Source organism: Seriola dumerili, unplaced genomic scaffold (genome assembly GCF_002260705.1).
Source record: "Seriola dumerili isolate Sdu_G_001 unplaced genomic scaffold, Sdu_1.0 BDQW01000191.1, whole genome shotgun sequence".
Taxonomy (NCBI): Eukaryota; Metazoa; Chordata; class Actinopteri; order Carangiformes; family Carangidae; genus Seriola; species Seriola dumerili.
Window position 1 is genome coordinate 2,326,233 of NW_019174446.1, and position 16,470 is coordinate 2,342,702.

At 39.9% G+C, this 16,470-nt stretch overlaps 2 protein-coding genes across 2 annotated transcripts in view; both read left to right on the plus strand.

The window, feature by feature from the left end:
* On the plus strand, positions 1–9,598 carry atp6v1c1 (ATPase H+ transporting V1 subunit C1). Its single transcript, XM_022753472.1, has 13 exons — positions 1–159; positions 693–853; positions 1,469–1,536; positions 2,591–2,676; positions 3,408–3,502; positions 3,610–3,701; positions 4,205–4,303; positions 4,406–4,474; positions 4,672–4,764; positions 5,065–5,158; positions 6,319–6,416; positions 6,559–6,685; positions 8,876–9,598. The coding sequence occupies exons 2-13, from the start codon at positions 722–724 to the stop codon at positions 8,972–8,974; spliced, it is 1,152 nt and encodes a 383-aa protein (XP_022609193.1). The 5' UTR covers positions 1–159; positions 693–721; the 3' UTR covers positions 8,975–9,598.
* A 2,837-nt stretch (positions 9,599–12,435) lies between these two features.
* The window catches only part of LOC111227737 (protein spire homolog 1-like), a 45,219-nt gene continuing 41,184 nt past the window's right edge, over positions 12,436–16,470 (plus strand). Inside the window, exon 1 of the mRNA XM_022753425.1 lies at positions 12,436–12,924. Within this exon, the coding sequence (XP_022609146.1) occupies positions 12,573–12,924 (352 nt within the window). The 5' untranslated portion in view covers positions 12,436–12,572. The remainder of the gene's footprint in view (positions 12,925–16,470) is intronic.

Consider the following 16,470-nt stretch of genomic DNA (forward strand, 5'->3'; position numbering starts at 1 on the left):
GAGAGGCCTTCCGGTTCCTCTCGCAGATCAGCTGACTCTGATGCTGCTGTCAGGAGACCTCACGAACTGTATTGAATGGCAACTATGAAAATTATCAAGCCATAGAAACACTACAAACAGCTATATTTTAACTGGCAACGGCCACATTTTAATACACAGGTGAGTGAAATTGTTAAACAACCACAATTACCGCCTGTGTTGTTGTTGTGAGCCAAGCTAAGTGGCTAACGGTAGCTAATCCCTGCTGGATGTTGCTTGACCTTAACCATCTTTTTTGGCAGCTTCGTTTGACATAGTGTGTCGTTTATTTCTTGTTTATCGCTTTGAAACTTTATGTAGTTGTTAGAATATAAATGCGAGAGCTAGAAAAACGTTATTGTCAGCTTGCAATGGATTTCGACCCTGAATGAGCTCCTGTTGCTATTGTAGCAGTCTTTCATTAGCCTGCTTAGTGGCAAACAGTCTCAGCATACTTAATGTCAACAGCACCAGCAGCTCTCTGGAGCTAACATTTAGCTAAAAACACGAGATGTGTAAAGACAGGACTTTACCTGTATTATAGCCAAAGCAGTGCTATTGATAAAGAGACAGACTCAGTGAAGGGGGGTGGAACAAAACCTCATAGTTTTATTAACTGAATAATAATAATAACAGAGACAGTCACATTAGCCTAAATATAGTTTTCTTCTCAGTTTTCTCTAGCTGCACCAGTGCTGTAATCATGACAGAGTTTTGGCTGATCTCTGCACCTGGAGAGAAGACCTGCCAGCAAACATGGGACAAAATGATGGCAGCCACCACACGGACCAACAACCTCTCCACCAACCACAAGTTCAGCATACCAGACCTCAAGGTTAGCATTGGATTTATACCCTCTTTGTTATGTTTCATACTTTTCCACCTGTACACAGCCACAACTCTGTGATATTATATAATCTGTTTACTTTACACTCAAGTAGTTCATTGTGGTCCTGATTTTCCTTCTTGCACAACTCATGATGTTCCACTTAAAAAGGAGTTAGATAGTGGTTGTAGATGCAGGCTAGTATTAAAATCACTCACCTTATATATCCACTGTCAAGAATAAGCTGACTCTGTGTATGGGAAGCAGCCTTTACACAGATCCGTTGCCTGCATGTTGAAGCGATGGTTAGGCGAAGGTTTCATCCACAGAGCGGTTCAGCTCGTCCGGATCCTCTCTGTGCTGAAGGTGAAGTAACCTCGCTGACCTTGCTGCCACATGGGGCTGCAATGTTCTCCTGGAACTGTTAGCAATGCATGAGTGTGTCTGGACAAAGAGGCGCCGTTCTAAGCACATAGGGCCCCCTGGATGTCACTGTAGGCTGATTGAACCCCAGATGTCACTGTTTAAACACAACCTCGCTGACCCAGATGTCAGGACTGATGATGAGTCAAAAGTCATAATGCGTTGATGTTTTATTTTTTTCCTTTTTGTGTCCAAAAACAGGTCGGGACATTAGATGTCTTGGTCGGACTGTCGGATGAACTGGCCAAATTAGATTCCTTTGTCGAAAGGTATGCTACCTGCAGTGTTCTGACTTGAACTGAACTTTGCTATTCTCTATTTCTGGAGGATGATCATTGTAGCGAAGTTGTTTCTTTACAGAGTTTTTAATAATCCCTTTAAATGCTGTCCTTTTTTAAATGACATTAACAAAATCTCCCTTAACTTGTGTAGCACTCCAGACTCACTGATGTACTGGGTTTACCGCTGCCTAATCCCCTCCCTTACCTTGTAACAATGAGGAATTTCACAGGGACCTGAGACTAGCAAGCCTTGAAGTCTAAACTTGGCCATTTACAGTTGGGTGACACACCAGCAGCTCTTTCTTTAGTCATATTTATACCCGATGACTTATGTGCCGCAAGTATGTTTGACTGTAATTTATAGCATTTTGAAAATATGACATCCAAAACTCACACACAGCCATTACTGCCTGAGGCCTGCTTTGCCTCCTCTGTGAGAAGACTGTGAGAAAGACCAACTTTGCAACACGGTTTCACTTGTTTGAGTAGAGTCTGTCTTTAATCTATTTCCTTTTTGAAGTTTCCATCCATTATAGATTGTCAAAGTGAAACCTAAGCGACAGATATGTGACTTGGCTGAGTCATTGCATGGCTTCAGTACTCTAGGCACAGTTCTGCTTAACACTATTGATTATATAATAGGGGATAGTTTTATAATATCTTTTTCATGGAATTGAACTGTCAATGTTTAGGTGGGTTTGGTCAAGTTTTAATTTGTGCTACTACCACCTACATCAGCAGCCTGATGTTTCATGTTACTTTTATCTATTTCACCTGTAGACACAGTTCGTCTCTGATGTGCTGCTGATCAAAAACCTTTTAACTCTGAAAGTCTGCCATTTTATAAATTGCCTTGTCAGGAAGTTGCCCTCACAGAAACATGTGAACCTTTTTGATGTGTGTGTATGTTTGTGTTAAATGTAGAGGATGAGTTCATGGTGGTCATGTGAGCATGTGCAAGGCGAATGTGTGGTTTACTCTGGCTTTGAGCACGCAGTTTGTGTTGGCATGGTGTGTTTTGATTGCTCCTGGCTGTTCACAGTGTGGTGAAGAAGGTAGCTCAGTACATGGCCGACGTGCTGGAGGACAGTCGAGACAAAGTACAGGAGAACCTGCTGGCCAATGGAGGTACAGTGATAGTTACAACACAGTATCTGTTGATTATTTTACCACTAAAAACATGGTGATTACCAAGTGAACAGGTAATGTATCTTTCACACGGTATCTTCCATCGAGGAAAATACAACTTTATCATTCACAAATCACTGATGTTGTTCTCTACAATCTTATATAGTCATGTGTTAAGAGTCAAATCATTTTAAATTAAAAAACAACATAATTGTCACTTGTGTCTTGGTATTTAACCATGCAGGTGCTTTGATTTCGTTTGCCAATCTCTTAAATTTCTGCCTCAGAAATCAGCGGTTCTATAAAGTCAGTTTCTTTGGTACATTAAAGTTCCTGTGAGCATCGTCCACAGTTAGTGGACGTCTGTGATTTACAGGGACACTGAATCTATAAAACATCTGTTGAACTGTTAAAATTAAAATTTTCTATTTTATTATATTCAATACTTTCAACAACACAGATTAAATTCCACTGATCTTTATTATATTGTTATGGTGGCAGAAATTTTCTGTGAAGGACATATCAAAATCTTGGCAAATAAAACTGGAACTATTTGCATGACTAGATACAATGAGAGGTAAATAAGAAATTATTTATTTTTGTAATTTGGAGGAAAACTCTTTTAGTTGTATTTGAAAGCGCTGTAAAAACAGCCTTACTTAACCTTTAGCTGGACATAATGTCATAAAAGAGAGATGATAACAAGACAAGTCTTTTGCTGTTTTTTTCAGTTGATCTCGTCACCTACATCACAAGATTTCAGTGGGACATGGCAAAATATCCCATCAAACAGTCACTTAAAAACATCTCTGAAATCATCTCAAAGGTGGGTCTGTCCGTTTAAGTAGAAAATATACATGTCGTGTCATAAATTCCATGTTAATCTCTATTTCAGTTGTAAGTCTTTTCAGCCTTGTTTCTCATCTTTTACAGCAAGTAACCCAGATCGACAATGACCTGAAGACAAGAGCGTCAGCCTATAACAACCTGAAGGGAAACCTGCAGAACTTAGAGAGGAAGAATGCGTAAGTGACCCGCAGACACTAAAATGCATTTCTGACACTAAGGTCTTTAAAAAATGTAATGTAGCCACAGGAAACACTAGGAGCAGTTAGGAAAATAAGTCAAAAAAAGAAAAAATTAACTTTACCAAGTCTCATCAACGACAGTGTGGCTATTAGCAGAACCGACTATAAAAATGGCTGTTGGCTGGCAGCACGTTATATCAGGCAGCTCCGAAATATAACACTACCCCTGCAACGAAAATGTCATACTAGAATATTTAGTCAAAAACCTCCTTAATTAAGCCTGATCTCACTCCCGTCAATATCGTTTTATTCCCTTTTTTTTTAAAATTGATTTTACAGATTTTCAGTTCACTCGGTGTGTCAGAGGAATTACTGGACATGTTTTATGACCGTGTCAGTATGGGCTGAAAAGTTACTGCGACTCGGCAGTGCTTTGGCAACACCCAGCCCCGTTCACTAGGTCACGTCCATGTTATTGTAACACTGCTGTGTGCCACTAGGGGGAGTCTGCTGACCAGGAGCCTGGCTGACATTGTCAAGAAGGAAGACTTTGTGCTCGACTCAGAGTACCTCATCACTCTGCTGGTAGTTGTACCAAAGTGAGTATTACTTCACCAGTCAAATAAGTGAAAAAGAAAGCGACATACTGCTTCATAATGTTGAAGACAGACTTATTTTATCCTGCTGGTTTGTTGTTTCAGGACGGGGTACACCGACTGGCAGAAAACATATGAAACACTCGCTGAGATGGTGGTGCCTCGATCCACAAAGTGAGTGATGTCATCATATCAAGCAAAATATTAGATTAAACATTTTGACATTTTGTATTTTATGCACTATTTGTCTCACATGATTTTGGTTTCATCTGTATTTTTATTCATTTTCTTGCATTAATTTTTTATATATTATAGAGTTGTCTTACCTGTATCATTGTAGCAGTGTAACAGGTACCTTTCCTTTCTTCCAGTCTGCTATTTGAAGACAACGACAGTGGCCTGTTTAGTGTCACTCTATTTAGGAAAGCCATTGATGACTTCAAACACAAAGCCAGAGAGAACAAGTAAGAGCTGTTACACATTCTTTACCATTACACAACACTGTGTGAATCATAAAACAGGTTGTGTGAAAAGTGACTACAAAAAGAAGCCAGACTGTTGGGTAAATATAAATAGCTCTAACAAAATACATGTATCAACAGGGAGAGCGACACTGATCGCAGGCTATATAAACGAATTTTATTATTTTCACACAGCTGTCACTCTTTTTCTTTTTTTTTTTTTTTAATGTATGAAGAATATAAGCCAGTATTGTTATAAAAACAGAAATATTCATGTCCCCTCCTCTCCATCTTATTTTCTAGGTTCACAGTCAGAGACTTTCAGTACAATGAAGAGGAGATGAAGGCAGACAAAGAGGAGATGACGCGACTCTCCACAGATAAGAAGAAGCAGTTTGTAAGAGAAACGGACACTGTGGCATTTGTTTTAAAGTTGGCTGTTAAAAATAGGTCTAGATTTCTTCTGTAGATTTGTTTTTGTGTCGTTCTCATTGGTATGGTCCCTTGCTGGCTGTGTTAAGACCTTTCGTTAATCTTGAAAGTCATAGTCTTAAAAAAAAAAAAAGAAAAAATCCCATACAAGTGGTTTGGCATGTTTTATCCCATTATTTACTGTACAAATATGTATACACATACAGTACATTACCCGCAACCATTTTTCCTAATATACTGTATGTTTTTAGTTTGATTTTCTACCTTATGTAATGTTTTGTTTTAGTGCATTATGAAACAAATTTGCATCTAAACAGTGTTTTCAGGAAATCAACTTCAAAGGAAAGACAGAAAGCAAATGTGGTTGTGTAAAAAGGTTCTTGTATATTTGTTGGTTTCCTAAATTTAGGAAACAACCAACTCACAAACTCAGATAGCAAGCAAAGCATCCTTTAACACATTAACAGAAATGTTTTTTTTTTTTAATTTTTTTTTTTTTTTTATACAAGTTAACCATTTTCAGGAAAGGTTCACCAGTGTCCTTAAATTAATGGAAAACCATCGGCTGTTTGGAAGTCAGTCAAAATCCTTGTGAATGTGACAATACCGACAAGGGGCCACCATACATAACAAATAGAAACAAATTTAATGGGCCTAATAAGGTTCTACCATACTTTACTAACATCTTTATTGTATTGTGTTTACATTTCTTTCAGTGGCTTGTAAAATACTGTTAGACACGTTTAAACTCACCTTTTGTCTGGATGAGTTTTTTTTCACTGTGCTCTGTGCAAGAAAACTGGAGTGTTTGTGTTTTATCAGAAAAGAACCAGTTACAGCCAGCAGCAGCCAGAAAATGCTGACCAAACACAAATCCACTGCAGTAAAAAAAACATTTCCTACTTACCAGTGGTGTTAGAGAAAATGGGCCTGTTTCAGACAGAAAGAGAAATAAGGCACCCTCTTGTTTAAGTGCTATCTGCCAGAGTTTGATAAGCAGTACACATTTAAGTCATTGGTTACAAATTAATTCAAGGTTTTAAAACTGACACATCTAAACTAGTATAGTATAGTTACTATTAAAGAGTAGCTTTTCTAACCCCATGTTACATTTCCTCTTTGCAGGGTCCACTTGTTCGATGGCTGAAAGTGAACTTCAGTGAAGCCTTCATCGCCTGGATCCACATTAAAGCACTAAGGGTCTTTGTGGAATCTGTTTTAAGGTACAGCCCCGGTACCACCCATGTATATAACTACATAAAAGCTGAACACATAATCACTTGACACCGTTTTAGTGATTAAAAGTTGTTTAAACTGTGTGTTGCTCCTTTATGGTTATTGCACATGTGTGATGTGTTCCTGCAGATATGGGCTGCCAGTGAACTTTCAGGCCATGCTGCTGCAGCCAAGCAAGAAGACCATGAAGAAGCTGAGGGAGGTGCTCAATGATCTGTACAAACATCTGGACAGCAGTGCAGCAGCTATCATTGATGTGAGTACTTTGTTAATACTGTGTAAAGATCTTACTGCAAGGTCATAGCATCAAGAAAAACACTGCACATCTTGAAGAAACAACTTCATGATATGATTATTGTGGCAGAAGTTATGAAATAAAATTTCTCAGCAAGTATTTAATTCATAACTGAAATGATAAAACATACAATACCTCGATTTCCTAAAAGAATTAAACAAAATATCTATTTCAGAAACAACTTTTAACTCCTTTATTCTAAAATGCATTGACAAGTTTTAGCTTTTCTAACAATTTAATATACAGTTTTTGCTGTTATTTCAGATGTAAACTTTACATTTTAGTCCATTCCAAAAGAGGAAATGAACTACTAATTTAAACAACAGAACCTGCAGTGTGTCCCAGATCTATTCTACACATCAAATCTAAGCAAGCTTGGAGTATGTCGTGGGTTCACACTGGAACAGAGACAAAATAGAGTTTACTCAAAGCAGACATGGATGCTACATAAATACTGTCAAGTGTGCTGTTCATGGACACTATTCTTCCACATTGCAATGCACAGAGGCAATGGAGGAGCTGCACACGACAGGAAAAAACTAGATTCAATGATGGGAGGTGAAACGGCTCCAGAAAGAATTTGGAAAAGAAAAAAAAAAAATTAAATCTTAAAGATTTTCTCTTTGTGAAGTTGAATTGGAAGTGACATTCCAAGTTAAAGGTACTGTTAGTATATCATGGTAAAGTATGTTGATTTTTTTCTTGTATACTAATACTAATACTAATTTGCACTTTGTATACTAAGTGCAGATTAGTATACTTATTATTGATTTGGGACATATCAATGAGTTTCTACTGCTGCAGTCTGTGATTTTCCTCCGTCATTGTCTGAGAATAACAGGTGCTCCCCCTCATGGCCACAGATGGTTAGTGGCAAAATGACAGTGTTGTAATGCCTCTGTTATACAGTGTGAACCATATACAGCCATTTAACAATGTTGTGTAAGTAAAACTAATGGTAATACACTTATACACATCATGAAAAGGAGTTTTGGTAAAATAACTGAAAAATAAATATATATATTTTTTAAGTTTAAATGTCACAGTCTTAAGTTAAAGTTATAATATATATCTTTTTATCTCAAATGTTTCCAGCAATTCTCAAACTGAGAAATCTGTGATTTTAATCATGGTAACAGTACATGTCATTTGGTCACCTGACAATGACGACATATCCTCTATGATCATGTGTTGGTGTTGTAGTTGTAAGCCACATACACTTTTTACACTTTGGTGGTTTTCAACTCTATATTTGAACCAGGTGAAGGATTTTGGTGATCTTAAGTTATCAGAGAAAAGAGCTGAGTGAATGTTAGACAGCTCAGCTCCCAGCTGCTGGAGACGTCCTGTCCTGTGTCCGCTGAAGAGCGTTGGTGAATCTCTGATCTTGAAAGTGAAACTGCTTTATTTATTTACTGGCTTTAATCCTGTGGTCTGTTTTTTATGGAGAGGAGGACACCTCTGTGGATAATTCTCAGCTCCCAACTCTTCCCTGACGTCTCTGTTCTCCGTACAGCGTCGGTCAAACACTGACTGTGTTTTTCACAGTTATAATCACCTGGTCTGTTTGATTTCCTGAATGACTGACACTGAAGGAATCCAAACTAAGAGAAGCTGGTGGTGAAGACAACAACTCCCATAATCCCACGCTATTTCATGACATCACCCAACATTGTCTTTTGTTATTGTTGTGATTGAGAGACCCCTAGAGGCAGAAGTTACTGACTGCGTTTAAATGCAGGTTAACCTGGGATTTAGGATGAGAGACATTTAATATCATATTGTGTTTTTCTCAGAGCTCACTTGACTCTGTAGGTGGTGCTGTTTTCTTTCTTCAGCCATGTTAATGCTGCACCAACTACTGTACCACTGTTATCCTTATATTACTTCCAAACAAGCTGTAGTTTTAAGTAATACTGTAGGGTATTTACTGTTTGTCAGTGTTGGATTCAGTGAAGATTTGCCTTGGTGTCATACTGTAAAACAGCTGTTTGTCAGCATAAGGCAGATTTCATTTAGCCTCTAATATAAAAGATGATTTCAGATATTCACTAATTCAAACTTCTGCTTACACACACACACACACACACACACACACACACACACACACACACTCACTAACATCACTGTTTCTTGTCTTCTCATTTCTAGTCTGCGATGGACATCCCAGGCTTGAACCTGAGCCAGCAGGAGTATTATCCTTATGTCTACTACAAGATCGACTGCAACCTGTTGGACTTCAAAGTTTAACACTTTTCCTATTTTGTCTTTATGTTGAGTGTTGATTAAGTTATGTTTTTCCGGGTACAAACCTCCCCCTCCTCCTCCCCCTCCTCCCCCTCCTCCCACCGTCCCAGCTGTCTCTCTCCTCGCTGTTGCCTCTCAACATCAGCTGCTTGAATGACAACGCTGCATGTTCATTCCTTGTGGTGGAAAGGCTCATCAACAAGCTTCTACCACTTTTACAACCAAGGGACAAAAAAAAGAAAAAGACTTTTAAATTTTGTTTTTGTTTACAGTTTATTTTTCTTCACAAGCCACACAAATAATTGATTTTTTGATGTGAAAATTAATTAAGAAATCAAACTAAAGAGCTGTGTATTTACTGTGTCATTCCACATGTGGTGGTGTGTATTGATAGCTACATCTTCTGTATCGGTGTTCGGAGATTTGTGTTTACGTATGGGCAGTTTTATCATTGTTCCCATGGCAACCAGATCTGTATGTCTCTGAGATTGTGGGTCACCCCCTGCGGACATTGTGAAACAAAGATGTTATATGAGTGTGTGTTGTTTCATGTTGTGTATATTTTCTGTCAAAAAGAGATCTATATCTGAGTATTGTGTAAGCCATTGATTGAATAAATATGATTGAAGAAGAAATCATATCAAATGTGAGTCAATTTGTGGATAAGTATCAAGAAAACTGCAGCATGTTCACCGTTTCTTCTTTGATTTCATGTTTGTTTGACCAGAGTGCAGAAGAGTATGAATGTGACATGACTTGAAAGTCATATGGAGACATTCATGTGAGAGAAGTGAATGTGAGACTCATACAGCAGCTTCTGTGTGCGTAGTAAAAAGAGTTTCTCTGTGAAGCCTCGTACTGACTCATTTGCAGAGCCTTGGGCAATTTCGAGGAAACGTCCTCTTTAAGTAGAAATCATTTGGAATCTACACAGCTTCAAGGAAAATACTCAAGCTTCAAAATGCAAGGGACCTGCTGTATATACCACCAGCAGAGGGCAGCACAGGATCCGTCATGATCATGAATGCGTTGTTAGTTGGCGCCAATGGCTGCCTCACAAAAGCTACTGGAAACCCAAAAAGGAGGATTCACAAATGTAAACATGGGAAGGGTGCAGCAAACGCATACACTCTCCACCCTGGGAACCTGTTTATTAAAGTGTAACATGTACACCCACTGAGCACTTTATTAGGAACACTATACTGATACCGGATAGAGCCTCAGTTCTTTGTGGCATGGATCCCACAAGAGGTTAAAAATATTCCTTTGAGATTCTGCTCCTTGTTGACATGACTGCACGTCATCATTTCTGCAGATTTGTCACATTCATGCTGCTAATCTCCTGTTCTACCACATCCTAAAGGTTTTCTATTGGATTCAGATCTGGTGACAAGGGAGGCCACTGAACTCATTATCTTGCTCATGAATCCATTGTGTCATGGTGCATTATGATGCTGGAAGTAGCCACTGGAAGATGGTAAACTGTGGCCATGAAGGAATGCACACGGTCAGCAACAATACTCAGATAAACTGCAGCATTTAAACAATGACTGATTGGTATTAAGGAACTCAGAGTGTGCCCAGAAATCATTCCCAACACCATCACCACAACCAGCCTGAAGTGTTAAACCAAGCCAGAAATCCAGATTCACCAGACCAGGCTACGTTTTTCCAGTCTTCAGCTGTGTCCAGCTCTGGTGAACCTGTGTCCACCACAGCCTCCGATTTCTGTGCTTTGCTGACAGGTACCAACAACTACCTGTACACCTGCTCATTCATGCAATTATCCAATCGGCCAATCAATGCATACAATCCTGCAGATACAGGTCAGGAGCTTCAGTTAATGAGTGTTCACAGTAGTGGAAGGTGAATTACTTGTAAAAATAGCAATATCACTCTTTAAAAATATTCCATTACCAACAATTTTAACTGTTTCATATACTATTGGGAATTTTACATATTTTACAAATGGACCATATGTTCTGTGTGTAACATCTCAACCTGAAAAGCATCTAGCAACTACAGCTGTTAAATAAATACAGAGGAATAACAATACAAATCCATCTGAAATGTTCAGTAGAAGTATAAAGTAGCATGAAATGGAAATACTCAAGTAAAGTACAAGTGCTTTTCGCTCCCAACAAAATTTAAGTTCCAATGTGATAAAGATCTTCATTAGTTTGACCAGTCACTGAAAGACATAAACACACCTGTCACTCAGGAGTTTGTAATCTGCATGATTAAGAGTCAGCTGGATCAGTCAGTACAGAGCCGGTAACACTGTCTGAAACTCCCTGAGGAGACCAAGTACACCAACACCTGCGATAGGTGAAGAACCACAGCCAATAGAAAAATCTGTAAACGTTGACTTTGTTAAGAGCTCAGGTGTTCTTAATTACGGCTGATTGGTCCTCTGCACAGGATGAAGACATACAACACACAGTAAGAGTGATAACAATAATAAGTGAAAACACCTGTGTGGGTGGACCATGGCTGCGTGAGGCTTTGACTATCTGACCAAAACACAAGTAAAAGCCTTCTACAGACACATGAACACCACCACAAACAAACAGTGAACATTTTAAAAAACATAAACTAGCCAAGAAAGTGATGCAAAACACAATCAGACAAAGATCAATAAATAAGAAATAAGACAACAGATATAAAATGGGACCCAAGATGCTCAATATATAAAATAAAATAAATTGTATAAAGAAACTATAGGTCTAAAGTTTGACTGGTACTGTACAGCCTACATTCACACTAAAATAAGAGTGAATAAAATAAAAGTAGAAACATTTCAAATAAAGGCAGCGTGAAGTGCAAATGGTGGTGTTACACATATGCAGTGTATTTACTATGTCACAAATTAGGAGCAATGAATAAACTGCACAGAAAAGTGCATCTGCCTTACTGCAGAACAGGAGAGATGAAAACACATGAAATGTAAAAAACCAACAAGTAAATCACTTATGAGCTCACAATGATTCAAGTCAAATACATTACACTACAGTTTAACAGTAATGTTAACCAGGGCAAATGTTTGCTCTTATTAACTCCCCCTACCTCCCACCCTGTGTGCACTGTACACTACCCTGTCAAACCCTCAAGTTCCCATCAGGCACCACCTACTAATATATGCAGGAATCATGGAGCCTGGATTTGACAGAGGAATCCCCTGTAATTTGAAAAAGAAAGAAATGCTTAGGTGTGTGTGTGAGAGAGAGCGAGAGAGAGAGAGAGAGAGAGAGAGAGAGAGAGAGCGAGCGAGAGAGAGAGAGAACGAGAGAGATCATGTGATGAAGGAGTGAGCCTGCCTTGATGTGTTGGGATGTGACACACACACACACACACACACACACACACGCACTGTGCAGCCAGGCTACAATCACACAGACACACACCGTCTTATGACTGCTGCTGGCAACAGAAACGTGAACGAGGCGTCTGGCGGGCGGGTAAACAACCACCGGTGCGCCGCGGTAGCTGCTCCTGCTGCTCGGGGAGCCGGAGGGAAGCATCAATGCCTCCAGGTCTGCTCTCTCATACTGGCCTGGACCTGTTCTCGTCATCGGGCCTCCTGCGCTGAGATAATGAAAGGATGGCCCAGCAGCACGGAGGGCTGACCGCCGCAGCGACTCGCCGGGATGAGCAGCAGCATCACCACCACACGATGAATCCAGTGGAGGAAGCAAGAGTGGAGGACCTGTCTCTGGAGGAGATACTGAGGCTTTATAGCCAGCCCATCAATGAGGAGCAGGCATGGGCGGTGTGTTACCAGTGCTGCAGGACGCTGGCGAAGGGACACCGGAGCTGGAGGAGCTCCTCCGCCGCCAACGCCGCCGCCGCCGCCGCCGCATCATCAGCGGCGGCCCCGAGGAGGATATCCGGACCGGGGGATGTTCGGATACAGAGAGACGGGTCTGTGCGGGTGCACCATCAGGGCTGTGAAGGTAAAACGTTATGTAAGACTGAATGTGCCTAAAGCTACTCAGATCTAGGCCAGGCCATCACTTGCATTTCAAATAATGGGGCTCAGGTGTTGTGATTGTCCTTATGTAAAAGACTTTAATTTATAGACCTCAAATTAATTCCAGGACAAACTGAGCTTAAAAAATGACATCAACCCTTGTGTTTAAGCTGCAGCAGGAATATAATATGAACACTATAGGGGTAGCCACCACAGTGCAGTAATATATAACTTTATATAAAATGTATAAGTCTATACTTGTGAAGACTTTTTACACGTTTTACCTGATCAGGTGCTTCATTCTCATGTGAGGATTACACTGTAATCTGCAGCCAGCGGTTCAGGCTCCATTACACATGACCTAATCACTGATAAACAAAGGAATAGATCTCCTCTCCCACCAGAGACCCCCACTGCTTTCACTCTCAGGGCTCCTCATACTGTATGTGTTTTCACTGAATTCAAACTATTTCTTCAACACTGAAGGCATGTGCACATCATGTGGTTTCATCTTTTATTAAAAAAGCCCCCCCCCCCCCTCCCCAGCCTGTTCACCAGTTCACCAGTTCACATCAGATCAGGGTGTTCATTCTGATTAAAGCATGTGATTACAAGCTGAAATGTGGGCACTGGCTGGATCAAGGCCTGAGCTGATTGATGCCTGAGCAGAAAAAGACAGACAGACAGACAGGCAGGTGCATGTTAAGTTATGATGAGTTCTCATGGAGCAGGGCTTCACCTCTCTGCACATCTCCTGCAACTTCATGGCCCCATTCAGCTGTTCCTAACCACATGGGACTCATGATTACAGCTATAATTAATGAAGTGTTGTAAAATGAGAGGTTGTTTCTATTGCCAAGCTGAAAATATCCAAGAGAGGAGACTGCGTGGCAACAAAGTGTGCCAAACGAAAAACCAAAATATTCCTTTAGGTATTTACTGTGGGGCTATGCAGCACTTTTATTGTGACTTTATTGGACTTTATTGTCATTGTCTGTGGTATTTATCCCGTATCCCAGTTACTACGGATATTTTTTAGTAAAGGATGAACCCGGATTTAAAACAAAGCAAGTGACAATGTCTGCCATGTGATGTCTGTGTTGATACAGTCAGTGGGTGTGTCTGAGTACGATAACGTGCACTTTAAGCAAACACGTTATGCTGTCTCGTCAGGCCGAGGCCTGGCATGTTCATGGTCTGCTGTAATCACATTTGCTCACAGAGCGCAGAGCAGGCAGACTAAATGCCTATCTATATATCTGTGTGTGTAATGGAGTACCTGAGGGCCTGAGGGATGGGCTCTTGACACGGCTGAAATGTAGCACACGAGGCCGAACACTGCTGAGTCAATGTTATGGCTTTTTAGCCAATAAGTGCCCCGCATGCTTTGTCTTTAATCAACTTTTGTGAGCAGATCTGAGAGGCTCAGCTGTGATGGCGATGCTGGTTGTGGCCTGTAGGTATATATGGTTAGAATGAATGGGCTATTTTTAGGAGCATGGAAGCAACCATTGCAGAGGGGAGTCTGACGCTTTTATTCCTCTGTTGCTCAAGTAATGTGACATCATACAAAATTATATTGAAGTGCTATAGATTAGCATGTTTTTTGGTATTTGTATCTGCAGCCTACTTTGTTTTTCTTTATATTTCTTCAGTAATCACGTTACTATTTCACAGATGAACGTATTTGCCAACATCAGTTTCTTTCACATCAGACACTGAATGTGAAAAATATTAGAGATGCTGTTTTATGAAGTTCACAGCTGAGGTGAGATCCATTATCCTGCACAGATTTTCCACTTTGACTCAGCCACAAAATGGGGAGATGTAGTTTAGAGAGGGCTTTATTGACACAACTAAAAACAGACTATGCAGTATCTGCTCATCAATATCAGTTGTTAATGTATCCCATCCCACCCCCCCACCCCCAGGCCTGTCAAGTGCCCCTTCATTTACAACACCTGTCAAGTTTCGTGTGTTTATTTCAACTGATTTGAATCTGGATGTTATTTAACACTATTAATCATATAATTTTCGAACAGTGGTTAGGTCAGTTTGATCAAATTCCAGTGTGTGCTACAACGAATAAGAGTGGCAGCTGGATGTTTCAACTAGGGCGTCATACTATTCAAAATGATGATGATGTGATTTTTGTTGGGTCCAGTACCAAACAAACATGTTTCTTTACGTCTGAAGAAAATGATTTTTTAGCTGGGGCGTCTCTGTAGCATCACAACGCTTATGGTGCTAACAGTGCGCAATAATGTTGTGACACATTTTACCTTTTAAAAAAAAAAAATAAAATAAAAAAATCAGATTTTTTGCAGCTCCTGCGTTTTGGATATTGCACTTGGCCTTATTGTGATTTCGATTATATTTCAATTAATTGTACAGCCCTAGTTTCAACCATTTATCCATTACTTTTATCTGTTACCTGTTTATCTGTTACATTTGTCTATTTTTAGCTATTCACCCATTATCCAATTATTTATTCCACTATAATCCACTACCATTAACTAATTATTACATGTTTATTAATTACCTTTAGTTAGCCTATTTATTTCAACCATTTATCCATGACTTCAAGCTGTTTCTACCATATGTCCATTAGCTGTCTATCTCTGCTTCCTTGCTAATCACACACTCTTAATCACAATATGTGATGTTCAGTGTACAGCTGGTTTGATATCTGGATACGAGCTGCCTCACAGTCTCTCCATGTACCTCCTGACAGCTGTAGTTTGACTCACTGCTGCCTGTGTCTTGGGGCAGTTCTAAGTCATTTGGTGAATGTTTTGCAAGTTGTTTTAATAAGTGTAACCAAAGAAATGGTTTCGGTTTTCAGGGTAATTTGCTGGTCTAATTGCCACTTATATGTGTTGCTCTCTCTTCTTAGTGCGTAAGCTCATGGCAGACAAAGCCACTAATGTATATAATCTGATAAATGTGTTGCTAAAGTTGAAAGGATTCAAGACATCTGAAGCTCTCATCTGCTAAAGTTACTTAACATTAAATCCAGAGAAGGTGAGACCCTGTTGTCGTTCAAAACCACTAACGTCCACTTAGTATTATTTCACGCAGCAGTTTATCTGGTTTATATCTGAACACATCATAGGAAAGAAGGTCACATTTAATAACCCTGGGAAATGTTTTTGTGCCATGCCTATAGACTGATAAATAGATTTAATTTCATGCTTCTGATTTCTTCCCCAAGTGTTTTAGTGTCATTAAGAAAGCACGCTCGATTATCTCGCCCTGTGTGAGACACACACACATACACACACACACACACACACACATCTGCACCATACAGCTGCATGGCATTCAAATCTGCTGATAGAAGTTAGGGCCATGAGATGATGTCAGAGCTGCTGTGATGCTGCATTACTGCGTGTTACAGTACAAAACAGTCATTTGTTGAGAGGGTCATCTGTTAGCGGGCCGTTTGTTCATGGAGTGAGAGCCGGGCTGATGTAGCCTGGAGGAACATTTAAGTGGGTCTTCTCTTTTGAAGGGAGTACATTCATGC